Source organism: Scylla paramamosain, unplaced genomic scaffold, assembly GCF_035594125.1.
Source record: "Scylla paramamosain isolate STU-SP2022 unplaced genomic scaffold, ASM3559412v1 Contig179, whole genome shotgun sequence".
NCBI lineage: Eukaryota > Metazoa > Arthropoda > Malacostraca > Decapoda > Portunidae > Scylla > Scylla paramamosain.
The window spans coordinates 20462-40000 of record NW_026973844.1 but is presented as its reverse complement, the minus strand read 5'-3'; the positions used below and the strand labels follow the sequence as shown (position 1 = coordinate 40000).

At 38.5% G+C, this 19539-nt stretch overlaps 1 protein-coding gene across 4 annotated transcripts in view; it reads right to left on the bottom strand.

The window, feature by feature from the left end:
• Nucleotides 1–19063, bottom strand: part of LOC135099676 (uncharacterized) — a 25629-nt gene extending 6566 nt beyond the window's left edge. For 3 of the 4 annotated variants that reach the window (XM_064002084.1, XM_064002088.1, XM_064002086.1), the window contains exons 1-3: nt 19015–19063; nt 16249–16410; nt 14750–14831 (exon numbers count right to left, since the gene is read on the bottom strand). In XM_064002084.1, the coding sequence (XP_063858154.1) occupies nt 14750–14831; nt 16249–16290 (124 nt within the window). In that variant the 5' untranslated portion in view covers nt 16291–16410; nt 19015–19063. Of the gene's footprint in view, nt 1–14749; nt 14832–16248; nt 16411–18461; nt 18556–19014 lie in introns of those variants that run through there. The other variant, XM_064002087.1, reaches the window with a different exon arrangement.
• Nucleotides 19064–19539: the final 476 nt, after the last annotated feature.

Sequence of the window (19539 nt, the reverse complement as noted above, 5' to 3'; positions counted from 1 at the left end):
AAAAAAGATGTGCCTGATGGTGTTTGGGGATAAAGAGAAGACCATATCAAATAAAGTTCTAAGAGAAAGAGAAGAATTACAAAGAGCAAAAGAAATCATTGGGAAAATTGTAGAAGAAGGAGATGAAACGGATATACAAATAGAAGAAGTGTACAGGATTGGGAAATATTCAGAAGGGGGGAAACGTCCCATGAAAATAAGACTTAATACCCAAGCGGCAGCCGAACACATCTTGAGAAGAAGGAGTTTGTTAAGAAAGATAGAGGGTATGAAGGATATATGTATAAGAAGAGAAATGAATGAGGAGGAAAGAAACAAGGTGAAAGAGTTAAAAGAGGAGGCCAAGACAAAAAACAAAGAGAGAACACAGGTACAGGCAGAAAGGTATATATGGAGAATGATAGACATGAAAATGAGAAAATGGTGGCTAAAGAATGTGGGGCAAGAAGTAAGACAACAAAGAGAGAACACAAAAGAAATGGGTCCACAATAAATAAAATTAAAGTTATGTATACAAACATAGATGGATCAGTGTCCAGCCTAAGGGAACTAAGAGATTATTTACATGAAAATCAACCAGAAGTGGCATGCATTACGGAAACAACACTAACAAGGGAGATTAATGTTGAATTTGAAGAAGAAGGATATAACATATGGAGAAGAGATAGAAAGAATAAGGGAGGAGGAGTGATGATTCTAGTAAGAAAAAACATCTTGATAGAAACAGTGGAATATGGTGAAGGGAGGTCAGAAACATTGAGTGTGGAGATCAAGATCCAAGGACAAGAAAGCAGAAAAATTATTGTTGCATACATGCCTCCAAAGACCAACACTTGGTGGACTGATGATTATAAGCACATGCAAAGCGAGTTCATAAAAAGTATAGATGACATGCTAAAGATAAGAAACAAGGTGTTACTAGTAGGAGATTTTAACAGCAAGGAGATAAACTGGGGGGAGATGGAGGTGACAGGGATTGCCAATACATGGAGTGAAGAATTTTTACAGACTATGATGGTAAACATGATGGATCAATGGGTGAAAGAAAATACTAGGTACAGAAGGGAAGATGAACCATCGCTACTAGACTTGGTTTTTACAAAAAAGCCAGAAAATGAACCAAGTATAGAATATTTGTGTCCAGTGGGAAAAAGTGATCATGTGAAGATGGAGATAGAGATCAAAGAAGTGCCAAAATTCAATGAGGAATATAAAAATGAGAGAAAAAATTATGCTAAGGCAGACTTTGCAGGGTTAAAGAAATTCTACGGAGAGCTTGATTGGAGTAATTTATTAAGAGGTATGGAGGTGCAGAAGAAATATGAAGTGTTTTTAAGCAAGTTTAGAGAAGGTGTTGAAAGATATGTGCCAAGATATAAGGTAAAAGAAAATAAGAAAGTGTGGTTTAATGCAAAGTGTCCAGAGGCAAAAAAGAAGGAGAGGGCATGGAAAAAAATTAGGAAACAATGGAATGAGATAAATAGAGAAGAATACAGGACAGCTAGAAATGATTATGTTAAAATAAGAAGAGAAGAAGAAAGAAATTTTGAAAGAGATGTAGTTGGAAAGTGTAAAGAAGAACCCAAACTTTTCTATAGATATGTAAATGGAAAAATAAAGCATGGAGATACCATTACAAAGCTGAAGAAAAATGGAGAAATTTATGAAACCACACAAGAGATGGCCGAGATACTGAATAAAAGCTTCAAGTCTGTATTTACAAGAGAAACTGTCTTTGCATCACTGGGAGATGAGGAACAACAGAAAGGAATAGAAAACATACAAGTGGAAAGAAAAGAAATTAAAAGACTACTGGAAGAGCTAGATACTAGGAAGGCGATGGGACCAGACGAAGTAAATGGATGGATATTGAAAGAATGTAGAGAGGAATTGGAAGAACCAATATAGGAGATAATTAACAGTTCTTTGAAGGAGGGAAAAGTACCAAAGGAATGGAAGAGAGCAAATATAGTACCGTTATACAAAGGAGGTAATAAAATGGAACCACTGAATTACAGACCAGTCTCACTCACGAGTATTGTAAGTAAACTCTGTGAAATAGTCATTAAAAACAGATGGGTGTAATATCTTGAACAAGAAAATATAATAACAGAAAAACAATTCGGTTTCAGGAAAGAGAGATCTTGCGTAACAAACTTACTGAGCTTTTATACAAGAGTAATAGATAAATTACAAGAGAGAGATGGTTGGGTTGATGCAGTCTATTTAGATCTGAAAAAAGCTTTTGATACAGTTCCACATAAAAGTCTCATATGGAAACTGGAACATTGAGGAGGGCTAAAAGGAAAAATACTTGAGTGGATGAAGGATTATCTCCAAGGTAGGGAAATGAGTACAGTAATCAGAGATAATAAATCAAGTTGGTGCGAAGTAACAAGCGGAGTACCACAAGGATCTGTGTTGGCACCTAAAATGTTTCAGGTCTATATAAATGATATGACGGTGGGTTTAAATAGCTATATTAACATGTTTGCAGATGATTCAAAATTGATGAAAGTAATAAAGAACCAAGAGGATTGTAAGGAACTACAGAGGGATATTGATAGAATTTATGAATGGAGTAAACGATGGAAATTAGAATTCAATATAAAGAAGTGCCATGTAATGGAGATGGGAAGAAGTAAAAGGAGACCTTCATGGGAGTATAAGATGGGAGGAATCACAATACCAAAGAGCAAAGAAGAAAAAGACTTAGGAGTAATAATTCAAGACACGCTATCACCAGAAAAACACATCAATGGAATATTTGGCTCTACATATAATTTGCTAGCAAATATCAGGGTGGTATTTAATTACCTAGACAAAGAAATGATGAAGAAAATTATAACACACATGATACGCCCCAAACTGGAATACGCAGCAGTGGTATGGTCTCCACACAAGAAGAAAGATATAAGGAAATTGGAAATGATACAAAGAATAGCTACGAAAATGATACCTGAATTGGAAGACCTAAGTTATGAGGAAAGACTGGAAGAAATTGGATTACCAACACTGCAAGAAAGAAGGGAAAGAGGAGACCTGATAACAATGTTCAAATTAATAAACAACATGGAGAAGATAGACAGAGATGACCTAGTTGTAAAAGTGGAGGAAGAAGATAGACGTACAAGAAGAACATATGGAGAAATTAAAGAAGAGTCATTGTTTGGGAGATATTAAAAAATACAGCTTTCCGCATCAAACGGTTGAAATATGGAATAACTTAAAAGAAGAAGTGGTTGCGGCAAAGAGTGTGCACATGTTTAAAGAGAGATTAGATAAATTCGGGTATGGAGACAGGACTAATTGAGCCTTGGCTCGGACCCTGTACTATACAACTAGGTAAATACAACTAGGTAAATACACATTATTGCAAGAACGAAGGCTTCATATTTGAGAGAATCCAAGAAAAGTCGAGGATGGTGAGATGCTTGAATGATATAACAAATACAGCTTCCCACAAAGAAATGTTAATATATCTGGAGGAGTAGAGTAGAAAAAGAGGAGATAATAATGGGGACATGAAAAAAAGATTAATTATAAATACAGACACAAATGTGACTCAAACTTTGCATATTACTGCAACTAAATAAAAAAAATAAAAAAAAGAATTCTTGGCAATTATCAGGGAACATATATCATACCAAGAAGACATCACACATTCCTGTACATCCCTACTTACTGCAGTATAAAATTTCAACCAAATGTATTTTCCTTGCCTTTCAAGATGCCACTTCAAGATGAAAAAATACCCACCATTCATCCACTAATTTATTTAACTATCTCTTTTAATTAACAACAATATTACTCATTATCTTATATTTGTAGAGTTAAGTAATCAATATGGTGTAGTAGCAATAAGCTCCCATCATGACTTGTGTGGGAATTGCTGAGTGAACTTTACCATTCCCTCCCCAAGCAAAGAAAAGGTGGTCACATTCCTTAAGGTGGCTCCCTACTACCTGTGACCCTCTGTGGCTATGGGTATAAAATCCAAAATCCATTAATCATAGGCCACAAAATTCTGACCACCTGGTGACTACCTTCCTTCCCCTACAACTTTCTCTCATGATCAAATACTGTGCACAACATTCTTATAATATATGATGAAGCTTTCCATCCTTCAGCATGCTACCTTTTGGGGGAAAACTAATAATTCAACATTTTTATAATCTATGATGAAGCTCTCTGTCCTTCAGCCTTTTTTAGTGAAGATTTTACTTATTTATTACACACAAGTTAAAGTCCATGATGAAAAATACAAATAAGTACAGAAATACAAGGCATAAATTTAAGAACACAAGACAAGAATACATAGGAAATGCACATAATTGAAAACTTTAAGAAGAAGAAATTCCTTTCTGGTCAAGCCCAAGTGAAGACAGAGCAGATAGTAGAGAAAAATATTAGCACCACCTTTTGCTTCTGCCATTGTCCCACCTCTTCCCAACATGGCTGAAATGGCCCCAAATAATGGCTGATGTAAGGACAAAGTGACAGGTGGGAGGAGCAAGGCAGGGTCCTAATGACGTGCTGCCACACACCAACATTGCCCCCTCAGCCCAACCTTCCACACAGCCTTATCATCATCCTTTCCTCAACACATCCATTGCCTTTCCCATCCCAGAGTAAGCTACATTGAGAGCTTAACCAATGTACCCTGTATCTGTCAGAAATGGAAAGATAATAGTGGCCAGACACACTCTCTTTCCACAGTCTTACCACCATCCTTTCTTCAACCATCTGTTATCTTCCCCTTCCCCATTTAAACTGCACTGACAACTTAACCAATGTACCCTGCATCTGTCACAAATGAAATCATCATAAGTCATATTCTCCTTGCACATCCCTGCTAAGAGGATGCTCTGCACAAGAGATATCTTGATGCCATATAAATAGCATTAACTGTATGATATAATGGTAACTTTATAGGAAAGAGGCAAACAAATCTCTTCCTTGGAAAATCCAACAAAAATATTTAATAATAATTTTTCTTTTAATTTTTGCTTTTGCCTTTTCTCTTTGATGCATAAAAATTCAAGACATATAAAAATTATCTTGATATTCATAAGTAATCATATTGCATAACTCAAAAAGCATAGTAACTACATATAAAAATTAATATAGAGCCAAATACTTCCATAAAATATTTAATATTATTAATAAAAACAAGTCTACTCTTCATAAGCAACCATAAGACCAAAGCACAATAAAGAACCACAATCTGAGCCTCAATACTGAGTTTCCAATATAGAATTAAACAAATTGAAATGGAACTAAAATTTACCAAACAGCCCAAGTGCCAGAAAAGATAAGCAGCGACTTCCTCCAGCGTCTGTCATGAACACTCTCATGATTAATGGTGCCTGCCCATCGCTTACCAAATGCCCTAACCCAACCTGCCACTCTCCCCTCCCTCTCCCTATGCCAGACTCTCTCTCTCTCTCTCTCTCTCTCTCAGGACAGCAGCTGCCTCAATATGGGTAATGTATTGAAAGAGGTACATGGTAATCCAGCCACACTGGAAACAATGGTGCATTCCCATTATAGAGAGAAAAGATGTTGATAATGGAAATATGCTTCAATAAATGGCATCCTTTTAATAATCCTCATATTCTTAGCTGGATTAAATCTGTAACTTAGGTTTACAGCTACATCTATTTAAATATCTATCTATCTATCTATCTATCTATCTGTCCAGACCTGACGCCTATTCCTTAGAAACATCCTCTGGAAATAGCAATGGGAGAAGAGCCTTAATGTATTCTCATCCCTGCATTCCTTCCTTTCATGGCCATATCCCCTTTATCCCTTTCCCTCACACTCAAGCACCTTAATTGGTAACTACAACTTAACAACAATCTTGTATATCTCTACTGGAGGTACAATGGTTAAGCATCTCTTTACTAATGACTCCATGTACAGCTAAAGCAATATTACTTGTGATGGTAATAAAAAATGTTAAAAAGAATATAGAAGAAAGAACTTGATATAGTATGAAGTTTTTACAATTAAATATCTCATTTTTATTAGATAACATCTGTAGCTTATCACAAACAGCCTGATAAGGGCCAATAAATATGCTGTTGCTGTCCTCCCTTCATCTAGCTGTGTGTAAATGCAATGCAATATTTAGCTTCACTGTACAAGAAAAGGACTCCTCTCCCATTCTGAGTATTTCATCAATATACTGTAATACTGCACATGGTGAAATGCTGAAGGTCAAGCCAAGTGAGATAAAATAGCCTTGGAGACCTGCTGTGATGTTGGGGAGTCCAAGAGTCCATCCTGGCTACAAGTTAATAACCTGCTAACCATTAATCTCAGTGAAGTCAGGTTATCAAACTCACTTTAATCAAGTATTGAACCTCCCAGATTTTTTTTCTGTGACCCCTTTTACAGCGGCCAAATGGAAGTCCTTATTGAAATTCATTACCTAAGAGTCCTTCATTTATCACCTGTCACTCCCTCCAGAAAACCACTTATGCTACACTTAATGTTGCATACGTTTGCTAACTCTAATTCCTTAGCAACATACCTGCCTTATTAATTTCTTGACAAACTATAACTACTCTGTATTTATTATTTTCATTTAAATATTAAAGAACAATTGAAAAGAAAATGAATTTATATATCCATACAGTTATGAACCTTACATATAACTATCCCAAGACCCATTTTGTCCATCTATCCTAGCTATACTGAGTCTGCATTATTAAAATATTTAGATGTACTAGTTTTTTGTTAAATAGCATCACCATTATTCTGTTTTAACAATGCATGGCATCTGTGAACTTATTATAAAAAAACATGAACATTTTAAAAACTTGCTATGGAATTTGTGGTGTGGTGGTGGTGGACAAAGGTAACACAAAGGGCCAATCCCTGGATGGGCTAGGCAGCTGCTGCTGCTGTCTCCACCTGAGGAGTGGCAGCTCCTATTGTCACCCACAGCACCCTCCACAATGCCTGTTTATTAACACTACAACACACCACACCCTCTCCACCCCTCAGGATTCACAGCCCTGCACCTTTAATATATAGTATTATATATTTTGTATCTTATGTATGTGGCATTATATATCATATGCTAGTGCTGTGTTTTTGAACACTGAAATCTTTCCTGATACACTGAAGTATTTTCTGTGATTGTAATCTCTCTCTCTCTCTCTCTCTCTCTCTCTCTCTCTCTCTCTCTCTCTCTCTCTCTCTCTCTCTCTCTCTCTCTCTCTCTCTCTCTCTCTCTCTCTCTCTCTCTCAGTTACCACAACAGGTGATACAAGACTTCAGTGTACACTAATAATTGTGGTCAGCTGCACAAAGGTGATAGTCTCACCTTTGTCCTCAAGCTCATGAAATAATGATAGATGATCCAAGGTTCAAATAATCTCAACCTTAATAACCTATTCCAGCTACATTATCATTTACTGGTAGAGTACTTATTATATGGCCATAGTTTTTTTTCTTCCTTTCTTTCCATATTCAAAATTTTTATGTGCATTTCCTTCCTTATACCAGCCAGTGACAAGACAGTAATGAGTCATTGTATAATGAAACTGCTTATCCCACACCACCTGGACATAGCACAGTGAGGGACAGGTAGCAGAGTGAAGCCAGGGACTGAGAGGTGGTGAGAAATAAAGCTGAGATTAACGAGGAGGAAAGGACAAAACATATGAACCGTTCTGTATATGAGTTAACAAAGACTCCTGCAATAAGGAGATAAATCATATTCTATTTGATCATATGTACTTATGTATGTACTATGCAGACAAGTCAGAATGGCTCTGTCATTTCTATCACCCTGAGATAAGGCAGATAAGAATCTCCTTTTTATTAAATAAACTGCACTCATGAACATACTGAAATGAAAAATCAAAATTGGCTTTGTCCTTTCTATCTACCTATATATCAAGTTTAGATCCTCCTTAAAAAAAAAAAAAAGAAAAAAAAAAGAAAAAAAAAAGCAACACCATGTTTATAAACATATTTACAATTGCACACACAAGCATTCTCCCATATCTTATTCTGCATCTTAGTCTTAGATAACAAATATATTTTCCTTCCTATCTATCTCTATATCAGGCTGATGTCTCCCTTAAGGTAGCCAAGACTGAGCACCTCCAAACATACTTATTTTTACATCCACAAGCATTAATTTCCTCATGTTTTAGCCTGTAAATCTTAGTCTTTCCTAACCTACTTTCCTAACCTTACTATGCTCTGTTTCACCAATGCTGTCACAGTGATTCTGCCAAGAGCAGGTAATTGAACATGGTAACACTGCCACTGACTGATGCTTCCACTCACTGATCAGTTTACGCATTCTCTACCAGCAAGACGTGCTGGCTAATCCACAGTGACGGGTGGTTAATATCTTACAGGTTACCAAGGTTTTTTTTTTTTTTATGTAGGAAGGATACTGGCCAAGGGCAACAAAAATCTAATAAAAAAAAAAATGCCCACTAAAATGCCAATCCCATAAAAGGGTCAAAGCAGTGGTCAAAAATTGGTGGATAAGTGTCTTGAAACCTCCCTCTTGAAGGAATTCAAGACATAGGAAAGTGGAAATACAGAAGCAGGCAGGGAGTTCCAGAGTTTACCAGAGAAAGGGATGAATGATTGAGAATACTGGTTAACTCTTGCGTTAGAGAGGTGGACAGAATAGGAGTGAGAGAAAGAAGAAAGTCTTGTGCAGCAAGGCCGCGGAAGGAGGGGAGGCATGCAGTTAGCAAGATCAAAAGAGCAGTGAGCATGAAAATAGCGGTAGAAGACAGCTAGAGATGCAACATTGCGGCGGTGAGAGAGAGGCTGAAGACAGTCAGTTAGAGGAGAGGAGTTGATGAGACGAAAAGCTTTTGATTCCACCCTGTCTAGAAGAGCAGTATGAGTGGAACCCCCCCAGACATGTGAAGCATACTCCATACATGGACGGATAAGGCCCTTGTACAGAGTTAGCAGCTGAGGGGGTGAGAAAAACTGGCGGAGACGTCTCAGAACACCTAACTTCATAGAAGCTGTTTTAGCTAGAGATGAGATGTGAAGTTTCCAGTCCAGATTATAAGTAAAAGACAGACCGAGGATGTTCAGTGTAGAAGAGGGGGACAGTTGAGTGTCATTGAAGAAGAGGGGATAGTTGTCTGGAAGGTTGTGTCGAGTTGATAGATGGAGGAATTGAGTTTTTGAGGCATTGAACAATACCAAGTTTGCTCTGCCCCAATCAGAAATTTTAGAAAGATCAGAAGTCAGGCGTTCTGTGGCTTCCCTGCGTGATATGTTTACCTCCTGAAAGGTTGGATGTCTATGAAAAGACGTGGAAAAGTGCAGGGTGGTATCATCAGCGTAGGAGTGGATAGGACAAGAAGTTTGGTTTAGAAGATCATTAATGAATAATAAGAAGAGAGTGGGTGACAGGACAGAACCCTGAGGAACACCACTGTTAATAGATTTAGGAGAAGAACAGTGACCGTCTACCACAGCAGCAATAGAACGGTCAGAAAGGAAACTTGAGATGAAATTACAGAGAGAAGGATAGAAACCGTAAGAGGGTAGTTTGGAAATCAAAGCTTTGTGCCAGACTCTATCAAAGGCTTTTGATATGTCCAAGGCAACAGCAAAAGTTTCACCAAAATCTCTAAAAGAGGATGACCAAGACTCAGTAAGGAAAGCTAGAAGATCACCAGTAGAGCGGCCTTGACGGAACCCATACTAGCGATCAGATAGAAGGTTGTGAAGTGATAGATGTTTAAGAATCTTCCTGTTGAGGATAGATTCAAAAACTTTAGATAAGCAGGAAATTAAAGCAATAGGACGGTAGTTTGAGGGATTAGAGCAGTCACCCTTTTTAGGAACAGGTTGAATGTAGGCAAACTTCCAGCAAGAAGGAAAGGTAGATGTTGACAGACAGAGCTGAAAGAGTTTGACTAGGCAAGGTGCAAGCACGGAGGCACAGTTTCAGAGAACAATAGGAGGGACCCCATCAGGTCCATAAGCCTTCCGAGGGTTTAGGCCAGCAAGGGCATGGAAAACATCATTGCGAAGAATTTTAATAGGTAGCATGAAGTAGTCAGAGGGTGGAGGAGAGGGAGGAACAAGCCCAGAATCAATCCAAGGTAGAGTTTTTAGCAAAGGTTTGAGCAAAGAGTTCAGCTTTAGAAATAGATGTGATAGCAGTGGTGCCATCTGGCTGAAGTAGAGGAGGGAAAGAAGAAGAAGCAAAGTTATTGGAGATATTTTTGGCTAGATGCCAGAAATCACGAGGGGAGTTAGATCTTGAAAGGTTTTGACATTTTCTGTTAATGAAGGAGTTTTTGGCTAGTTGAAGAACAGACTTGGCATGGTTCTGGGCAGAAATATAAAGTGCATGAGATTCTGGTGATGGAAGGCTTAAGTACCTTTTGTGGGCCACCTCTCTATCATGTATAGCACGAGAACAAGCTGTGTTAAACCAAGGTTTAGAAGGTTTAGGACGAGAAAAAGAGTGAGGAATGTACGCCTCCATGCCAGACACTATCACCTCTGTTATGAGCTCAGCACACAAAGACGGGTCTCTGACACGGAAGCAGTAGTCATTCCAAGGAAAATCAGCAAAATACCTCCTCAGGTCCCCCCAACTAGCAGAGGCAAAACGCCAGAGGCACCTTCGCTTAGGGGGATCCTGAGGAGGGATTGGAGTGATAGGACAAGATAAAGATATGAGATTGTGATCGGAGGAGCCCAACGGAGAAGAAAGGGTGACAGCATAAGCAGAAGGATTAGAGGTCAGGAAAAGGTCAAGAATGTTGGACGTATCTCCAAGACGGTCAGGAATACGAGTAGGGTGTTGCACCAATTGCTCTAGGTCATGGAGGATAGCAAAGTTGTAGGCTAGTTCACCAGGATGGTCAGTGAAGGGAGAGGAAAGCCAAAGCTGGTGGTGAACATTGAAGTCTCCAAGAATGGAGATCTCTGCAAAAGGGAAGAGGGTCAGAATGTGCTCCACTTTGGAAGTTAAGTAGTCAAAGAATTTCTTATAATCAGAGGAGTTAGGAGAGAGGTATACAGCACAGATAAATTTAGTATGAGAATGACTCTGTAGTCGTAGCCAGATGGTGGAAAACTTGGAAGATTCAAAAGCGTGGGCACGAGAGCAGGTTAAGTCATTGCGCACATAAATGCAGCATCCAGCTTTGGATCGAAAATGAGGATAGAGAAAGTAGGAGGGAACAGAAAAGGGGCTACTGTCAGTTGCCTCAGACACCTGAGTTTCAGTGAGGAAAAGAAGATGAGGTTTAGAAGAGGAGAGGTGGTGTTCTACAGATTGAAAATTAGATCTTAGACTGCGAATGTTGCAGAAGTTAATGAAGAAAAAGTTGAGGGGGGTGTCAAGACACTTAGGGTCGTCGACAGAAAGGCAGTCCGACCTGGGGACATTTATGGTCCCCTCCCCAGATGGGGACTCCGAGGCTGGTGTAGGAGTCGCCATGATTTTAAAATTTTTGAGTGAAGGGTGTGTGTGTTATTAGGTGCTTGTAGTTTTGTGTGGAGGAAGAGAGTTGTCTTTAGAGGGCAGGCTGTGACTGCCCCCTTGTGTTGTGAGACACAAAGGGAAACATTCAGTGAGGTCACAGCTGGGTTTAATGATAAGTTCACAGCACCCCCTGAACAGTGCTTTAGACCTCACTGGGAGTAATTATCGTTTCGGCAGGTGTCTACTTCCTCCTCCTGGCAGGTTACCAAGGATGACTTAGTGGTGGGGCATATGAGGCAAATGCAATGCTGCTAGAGTGAAGTACAATACTGTTTCCTTATGAGATAACACTGTGCATGAAATTTCATATAATTTTCAAATCAGTACAGTCCCCTCCACTTCCATGTTCATCACTTAGCACTGCCAATGTTGTGAACCACCTGCTTTCACTCATACCTCAGACAAATCTCATCAATTCCTCCATCACCCTCCCTCTTACTCATAACGAGTGGAACGTGTCTTGGATGTAAGTCGAATCAGGTGCAGTGGTTCACAGCAGACAATTCACACACAGGCAATGCTAAGTGATGAACATGGAAGTAGAGGGAACTGTACTTCAAGCTGGCTGAAGTTCTGGCTATTTCACATTCATATAATATATATGGAGATAACTAGTAATCATAAGGCAAAGTGTGCCATCATAATGAAGCAGCAACCTCATTGTGCACTGCTGTGCTAAACCCAATCATTTCATCTGCTCATTTCCATTAGTTATAGTCAAGATTCCCTTCTGTGGTAGGAAGACACATAAAGCAGCAACCTCATTGTGCAATGTTGTGCAAAACCCGATCATGTTATCTGCTCATTTCTGTTGGTTATAGTCAAGATTCCCTTCTGTGGCAGGAAGATACAGCCTCACTGTACACTTAACAGCTACCTTGAAAAAAATACTGCTTCTTTTAGAAAAGGTAACTGAGAGGGGTGCAGTGAAAGGAGAGGGAATTTCTCTTCAGTATTTTTGTTTCTACAATAAGACAAGGCATGTTGTATGTGTCTTGACCTGGCTACCCTCTTCAAGGAGGATGCCAACCAGGTGGGAAGATATAGGTGATTAAGACCATATGAAGTAGCCTGTTTTAAGCAGCTTAGGTTTGTAAGTTGCTGTGGATGGAAGAATATGTGCATGAATGAAAATTAGAATGAATGATGCAAGAAAGGTGTGGGGAAGACTGAAAACTGTATATATATGGATGTATTTTACCTCCAATAAATGCAAAGAAAACTTTTAGGATGGGGTATTAGTGGTGACTATATTTAATGAAACTGAAACATGAAACTCGGAAACCAAGGAGAGAGGGAAAATGAATGTCATTGAGATGAGATATCTGAAGAGTATGTCTGGGGTAACACATAAGGATTGAATAATGAGTCAGTTGTGAACAATGAAGTGTGAAGGATAACTGGTGTGAAAAGAGAATAGGCTGACTGAGTAGAGCAGAAAGTGTAATGACAATAACATGCCTTCCCTTTGGAGCATCAGAAAAACACTTGAAAAATATATCTGAAGGTGGGACAAATATTTCTACCATGAGGTATAAAGTGCAGTGCCTTGGACATCAGGACCATAAGCAATTCCAGTCCCAAACAATTTGAGGGGCTTTATACCTATCACTAATGGTTTGGGCATGCTGAGAGGAAGAACAGGGCTAAGTGGTGAGGATGTGTGAGGTGTAAGGCTGAGAAGAGAACCAGAAATGAAATGGACAGATGGTGTGAAGAGCATCATATGTAAGAGGGATATCTGTGAAACAAAGAAGAGGTCATGTTTATTAGTGATGAATGGAGAACTGTCATGAATGCACAAACAGAGATGCTGCATTAAGGATCAGATCAAGAGAAGGATCTTTTCACTACATACCACTCCAGAATGTTACACTCAGACTATGGATATGAAGCCACTGAAAGTGGATACTTTCTTTAATGTCTCCCATACAGAGGCTACAGCTCTCCTTACAACAAAGGAGAATCAAATGTCTCCAGCAGTTCACCATGAGAAAGCAAAGAAGAGAATGAGGAAGTAGATTTTAATGTAGTGATGGAAGGAGTACCAGACTTGAAATTGGCTCATTCTATCAGGAGTAAGGAACAAGCCAGGAGCAGCCAATTTCAGCATCAAACCAAGCCAATCCTCCCTTTCCAAAATACTAAGTTAAGATCAACCTTGTCATCTGCATCTGCCAAGCAGCACAGACTTCACTCTTTCTGCAGGACTGAATCATGAATCATTAATGAAAGCAAGAGAGAGAGAGAGAGAGAGAGAGAGAGAGAGAGAGAGAGAGAGAGAGAGAGAGAGAGAGAGAGAGAGAGAGAGAGAGAGAGAGAGAGAGAGAGAGAGAGAGAGAGAGAGAGAGAGAGAGAGAGAGAGAGAGAGAGAGTTAGCTAGCTTATGCCTTGATCCAAACCTTCAACACCAAGATATCCAAGAGTATGGAGCATTACCAATATCTTCAGCAGATTGTCAATGTGCCTGAGACATTAGAAGAGGTATTTATGAAGAAATCTAAGCATTAATAGGTGAACTGACATTCCACGAGACCATACCATACTCATTCTGATTAAAAGACCCTGCAACTGTGCATCACAGACATAAACAGGCATTCATGAGCATACATCTGAGGTCAAGGTAAAATTGGGAGCACAAGTTATAGCTGCACATGACCTCATCTCCATGTACACCACTGAAACTGAGATGGATTATATCCCTTACCCAAGGACACAGAGGTAAGGGATATTCAAATTTCCATAGTTTACCTTCCCCATGCTTCCCCAGGTAGTCTTTACCAACCAATCCAAAGGATGACAAATGGGTGAACTATGCATCAACTGCCCCAGCCCTGATTCAAATCAGGGCCCACAGATTCGTAGTCAAGTACACGACCCACTTTATCATGGAGGCACAGTGTCAGCTAATATATGAATAGCTACACAATGAATGCATCCTTTTTTTTCTCTCTCTCTAAGATGGTAAAACTTCAGTCAACATGAGATGCTACTGTTGCAGAAATGGCCAGGTCTTTATAACTGGCCAATTGTGAGCATTTACTTAGCTAAGACAATATTAAATTGTTAGATAGTACATCATATTCTTGTCTCTCTACATAAAAGAACATTAGTCAGCTTAAGGCACCACTATCACAGAAATGGCCACCTCTTAAAAATAAATGAAAGAATGCACACTAGTTTTCACCAATGCTAATTAAGTATTGATGACTAAAGCTAATGTTCCCCAAAGCTTACCTGTCTCAGAGTCCACAGTAAAGCCCAGTTGTAGCCAGAGGTTGTCCTCGGGTGTCTCATCAATGGTGGTGTCACTCTTGGGCTGAAAATATTAAATAATCTTAGTGAAACAGAACACAATGAAACAGAATAAAATACCTAATCTGCAATCCATACATTGCAAATTTTGTTTGAGTATTGTGAGTCTCACAAATTTGACAGGACATATGAAAATAAGTAAAACAGAACACAGTAAGACAGAATAGAATGCCTGATCTCTAATCCATAGATTAAATAAATAAAACAACACAGTAAGACAGAACAGAATGCCTGATCTCCAATCCACAGATTATATAAGTAAAACAGAACACAGTAAGACAGAACAGAATGCCTCCAATCTCCAATCTCCAATCCACAGATTAGAGGTTTTGTTTAAGTATTGCAAGTTTTGTGAATTTGTGGATGATATAAAAATATTAAACAATCTCAGTAAAACAAAACAAAAAATACCAAAGTATTCACACTATACAAGTGTTGTCTGAACATTGCAAGGTTAATGAATTTGACAGGAAGGAATGAAGGACATGAAAATATTAAACAACCTCAGTCAAATAACACAATTAAATAAAATAAATTACCTAATCTCTAATAAAGCCAATAAAAAGGTTTGTTAATGGATGAATGACATGAAAATATTAAACATCCTCAGTAAAATAACACAATTAAACAATAAATGACCTAATTTCTAATAAGCCCAATAAAAAACTTTAGTTTGAGCAATGCAAGTCTCATGCATTAGAAAGGAGGGACTGTAGAACATAAGATGGAGAGAATGATATAGGGAAAATAATGAAATAAGCTCAAGGAAGGCCTTATAGTGGCATAAGTGAAACACCTTTCTTAGCTCTCGGGTTCTGAGTCACTAACTCTGGCAAGTGCCACAATTCTGCCCCCTTTATGTGCCCTCCGTCATATTCATACGGGTACCTACAGTCAATAATTCTGCAGGAGGCAAGTTTATCATTGTACTTGCCCTTAATAACATCAGCTAGAGTATGAACACTTATAGACTGAAGGTCTGGGTGTTTCCCAATCTCAAGGATAGGAAGCAACAGAGCCTTGGAGAAGTCACCAGTGAGATTCTCTTCACGTTTATAACTTTTGTTTAAAGCCTTCATTATAGAGACATGAGTTTCCGAGTGGCAACAATTCATCTCTGGGTCAGAGGATGACCTGAGTGGATCCAGTTTCCTGAGTTTGGTCTCCACAGTACTGGGCACCCATTTCTGAATGTGATCGTTCTATGGGATAAATGTGCCCACAGTTGGAACCATGGTTGTCTGGCGATAAGCTGATTGAAAATTCAGTTGAGTCAAAGAGGCTGGACCGAGGCGTGTCACAAGTACTGGAGGAGAGTGAGAGTCATCGGCATGGAGTGTCAGAGAGGGTGGTGTAGTGTGGGGACACAGCCAGGTTAGACTTGGGTGAGAAGTTATCATCACTGAACTGAAATGACTTACACTCTCTTCCCTGCAGCACATTGTCATACAAGTCTTGGGCATTCATGGTAGTAGTGTTTCTTCTTTGCTTGTGCAGCTGTGCTTCTTTACCTACTCAGGTGTTCAGATCCAGTAATTCACTTCTGTCCGAGTTCTGCAAGTTCTCGCTGTACATTCTTGTCCCTTGAAAGCAACATTGCAATTAAAACTAACATAACAAAAGTAACAAAACATATTTGTAGAAGAGTTGAATAAAATCATGATTTAAAACAAATAAAATAAAAAATCTATTTACTTGATTTACATCAGATTTTTTATATAAATCAATTCTTTTATTACAGGCAAAGCAAAGTTTTCTAAGGAGATTGTTGTTTCATTTTGAGCTGCCTGATCCAGCCCAGCTCAACTATAACACTCTTCAAACACTAATATCTCTTCAACAACATAGCCGATTGTAACAAAATTTGCACCCATATGACAACACAACTCTATCAATTTTATATGATATAGCTTTCATCTCTTCTATTGGCTGAAGTCAAAGGGTAACTTGTAAAAAAGTAGAAGTGTGTCAAAATTGGGATTTTGTAAACCAAACTTCAGTTTTTGCAGGTTTTCATCAACTTTTGTTTGTCTCAACAAAAGTGGACACCAATAAACACAAAATGAAATTTCCTATCCAACAGTACATAGCACAACCATTCGACTCTTGCAATGTTTTTTGCTAGAGTGATCTGAATATTAGTCAAGTGCACAATCTGCAGGGTGCTTCCACTGTTTCATTACTGACAGCTTCGCTCGTCAATCGCCTTCCAGGCACTTTACTGGTTTAACCTTTATAGGATGGATGGTGTCTATAGTTGATGCAATGTAGAGGCAGGTGGCTTCTATAGTTGACCTATAATTTCAAATTTCAAATTTTCCAAAGTTCACGGTGGCAGAAGATTGAAGAGGAAGAATTGATAAGTGTGATGCTATTACATGTTAAGTAGTTGGTCAAAGCAGAGTTGAGAAATTGATGGAACATGACCTATTTTCACTGAATTGTCAAAACCAGCCCAGGTTGGAGGGGTGTCCATGAGGAATGTTCCTGTCCTTTAGGGGTTTAGGGGTTGTTCCAGTAACTATTTGTTTCAGTCTTATGAGGCCATTTTCTTGTATCAAACTTGGCCAATGTTAAATGAAACTGTACTTTAATATACATTACCCAAGAGGAGTTTTTCACATAAAAATCATAGCTTAATCAGATCTGTTAGGTTAAAGTAACTATACATAAATACAAAGAAAAAGAAGTGGAACTCCAATCAAACATAAAAGTACAATAAAAAAAAATAGATAAAATATATATATATATATATATATATATATATATATATATATATATATATATATATATATATATATATATATATATATATATATATATATATATATAATTTAAATCATTAGATATTTGACCCAATGTAACATTTCAATAATTTTGGATACAGTATATTTAATTTTGATTTAAATAATTATTTTTTACTATAATTTAAATAAACTTAAATAATTTGACTTAAATCAAACCTACCCTGTCATGCACGTCACAACAAATTTTTCCTGCCATCACCTAAGTGAATAATGTAGTTATTGTCAGTAACAGCCCCCCAAAAATAAGAGGAGATGCAGGGCCAAGGAAATATGTATATACAAGGTGCCCTAATCACATCCTAGCTTAGCTTCCTCTTGTCCCCTCTACTCCCCTCCCTTGCCTTACCCTCCCACCTCTGTCCTCCCATGCTGTGTGATCAATCAGGCTAACAAACTCCACCCATGCAATACAATGGTGCATAAGTGGACACAATGGCACTCAAAGGATGGACTCATAAATCTCATGAAGTATAATGACAGGTTTAGTGAAATTTCATGTACTACAGGGAGTGTGTCAGTGCACTGTGCTGTTCATCTGCATTCACCTGTCACACCACGAACCACACAACAGTCACACCACACCACACACCACACAACCTGTCACACCACCACGTACCACACCCCACAATACCTCAGCCACACCAACCTGAAGCAAGTCTAGGCCTCACCACACCACACGCCACACTACACATAAACCCACAACACCTTAGTCACACCACACCACACTTACACCAGATCTCGGCCCCACTATACCTCAGTACACCACCACACCACACACCACCACGACAAGCACACATCAAAGAACACCTGACCACAGCACACCGCACCTATACCACGGCATGTGCACACCACGGAGGACACCACACTTCGCTTCAACCAAGCCACGTCAGTCTCAGTAATCCTACGCTGCAGACTCATTCCTCACTCAACTTTACCCAAGCTACTTAACAAGATGACCAGCATGACGCACTGACACATGAAAATCAAAGTATATAAGAGTCGTATAACACTAATCATCCCTGGTTATGACGAGAGAACGGCCGCGTCGATCAAGTCTGTCCTCTCATAACATTAGCAAGTGTTCCTGAAATATTTCCTGTCAAGGGATACTTATCAAAACTATCAAGCGCTTATCTATCATTGTGGTAACCTACGACAACAGCTCATTGAAACTTAGATTAATTATATCACCGGCAGCAGCTCCTTCCCGTCATCTCTTTTTAGCCAAGAATCAGTTTTTTTTTTCACCCTCCCTAACTGACTGGCGATCAGTCAAAGTCTTATCTACCATAGCTACGACCTACGACAACAGCAAGCTTATTAAAACATGAAAAAATAAAAATAAAAATAAAAATAAAAATAAGCAGCTACAGCTCTTACCCGTCCTCTCATTCTCTCTGTGGCAAAGAAAGTTTGACGTTCTCCAAACGTCTTTCATTGAATATTTAAAAACAATATACCCATGGGATCAGTAAAAAACTATCCACCTCCTACTATATTGACGAATATGTAAAAAATTTAAATACATAATGTGATGAGTTAATAATAAGGGCCTAAAGCTTCAATAGAACAAAGTCAAATGAACGATTAAATTTAAATTATGAAGTGACTCAATCCTTATGTGTTTCATATCTTTAAGTAATGGTTCAAAACTATGAATTATAGTTCTTTTTTTGAGACTGGAATTAATCCATCACTATTCTCTCTCTCTCTCTCTCTCTCTCTCTCTCTCTCTCTCTCTCTCTCTCTCTCTCTCTCTCTCTCTCTCTCTCTCTCTCTAAGTATTCAGGCCAACATCGTAGATAATTCTAAATGAACTAACAAATAAATAAACCATTATAACCATACCAGGCAATATATATATATATATATATATATATATATATATATATATATATATATATA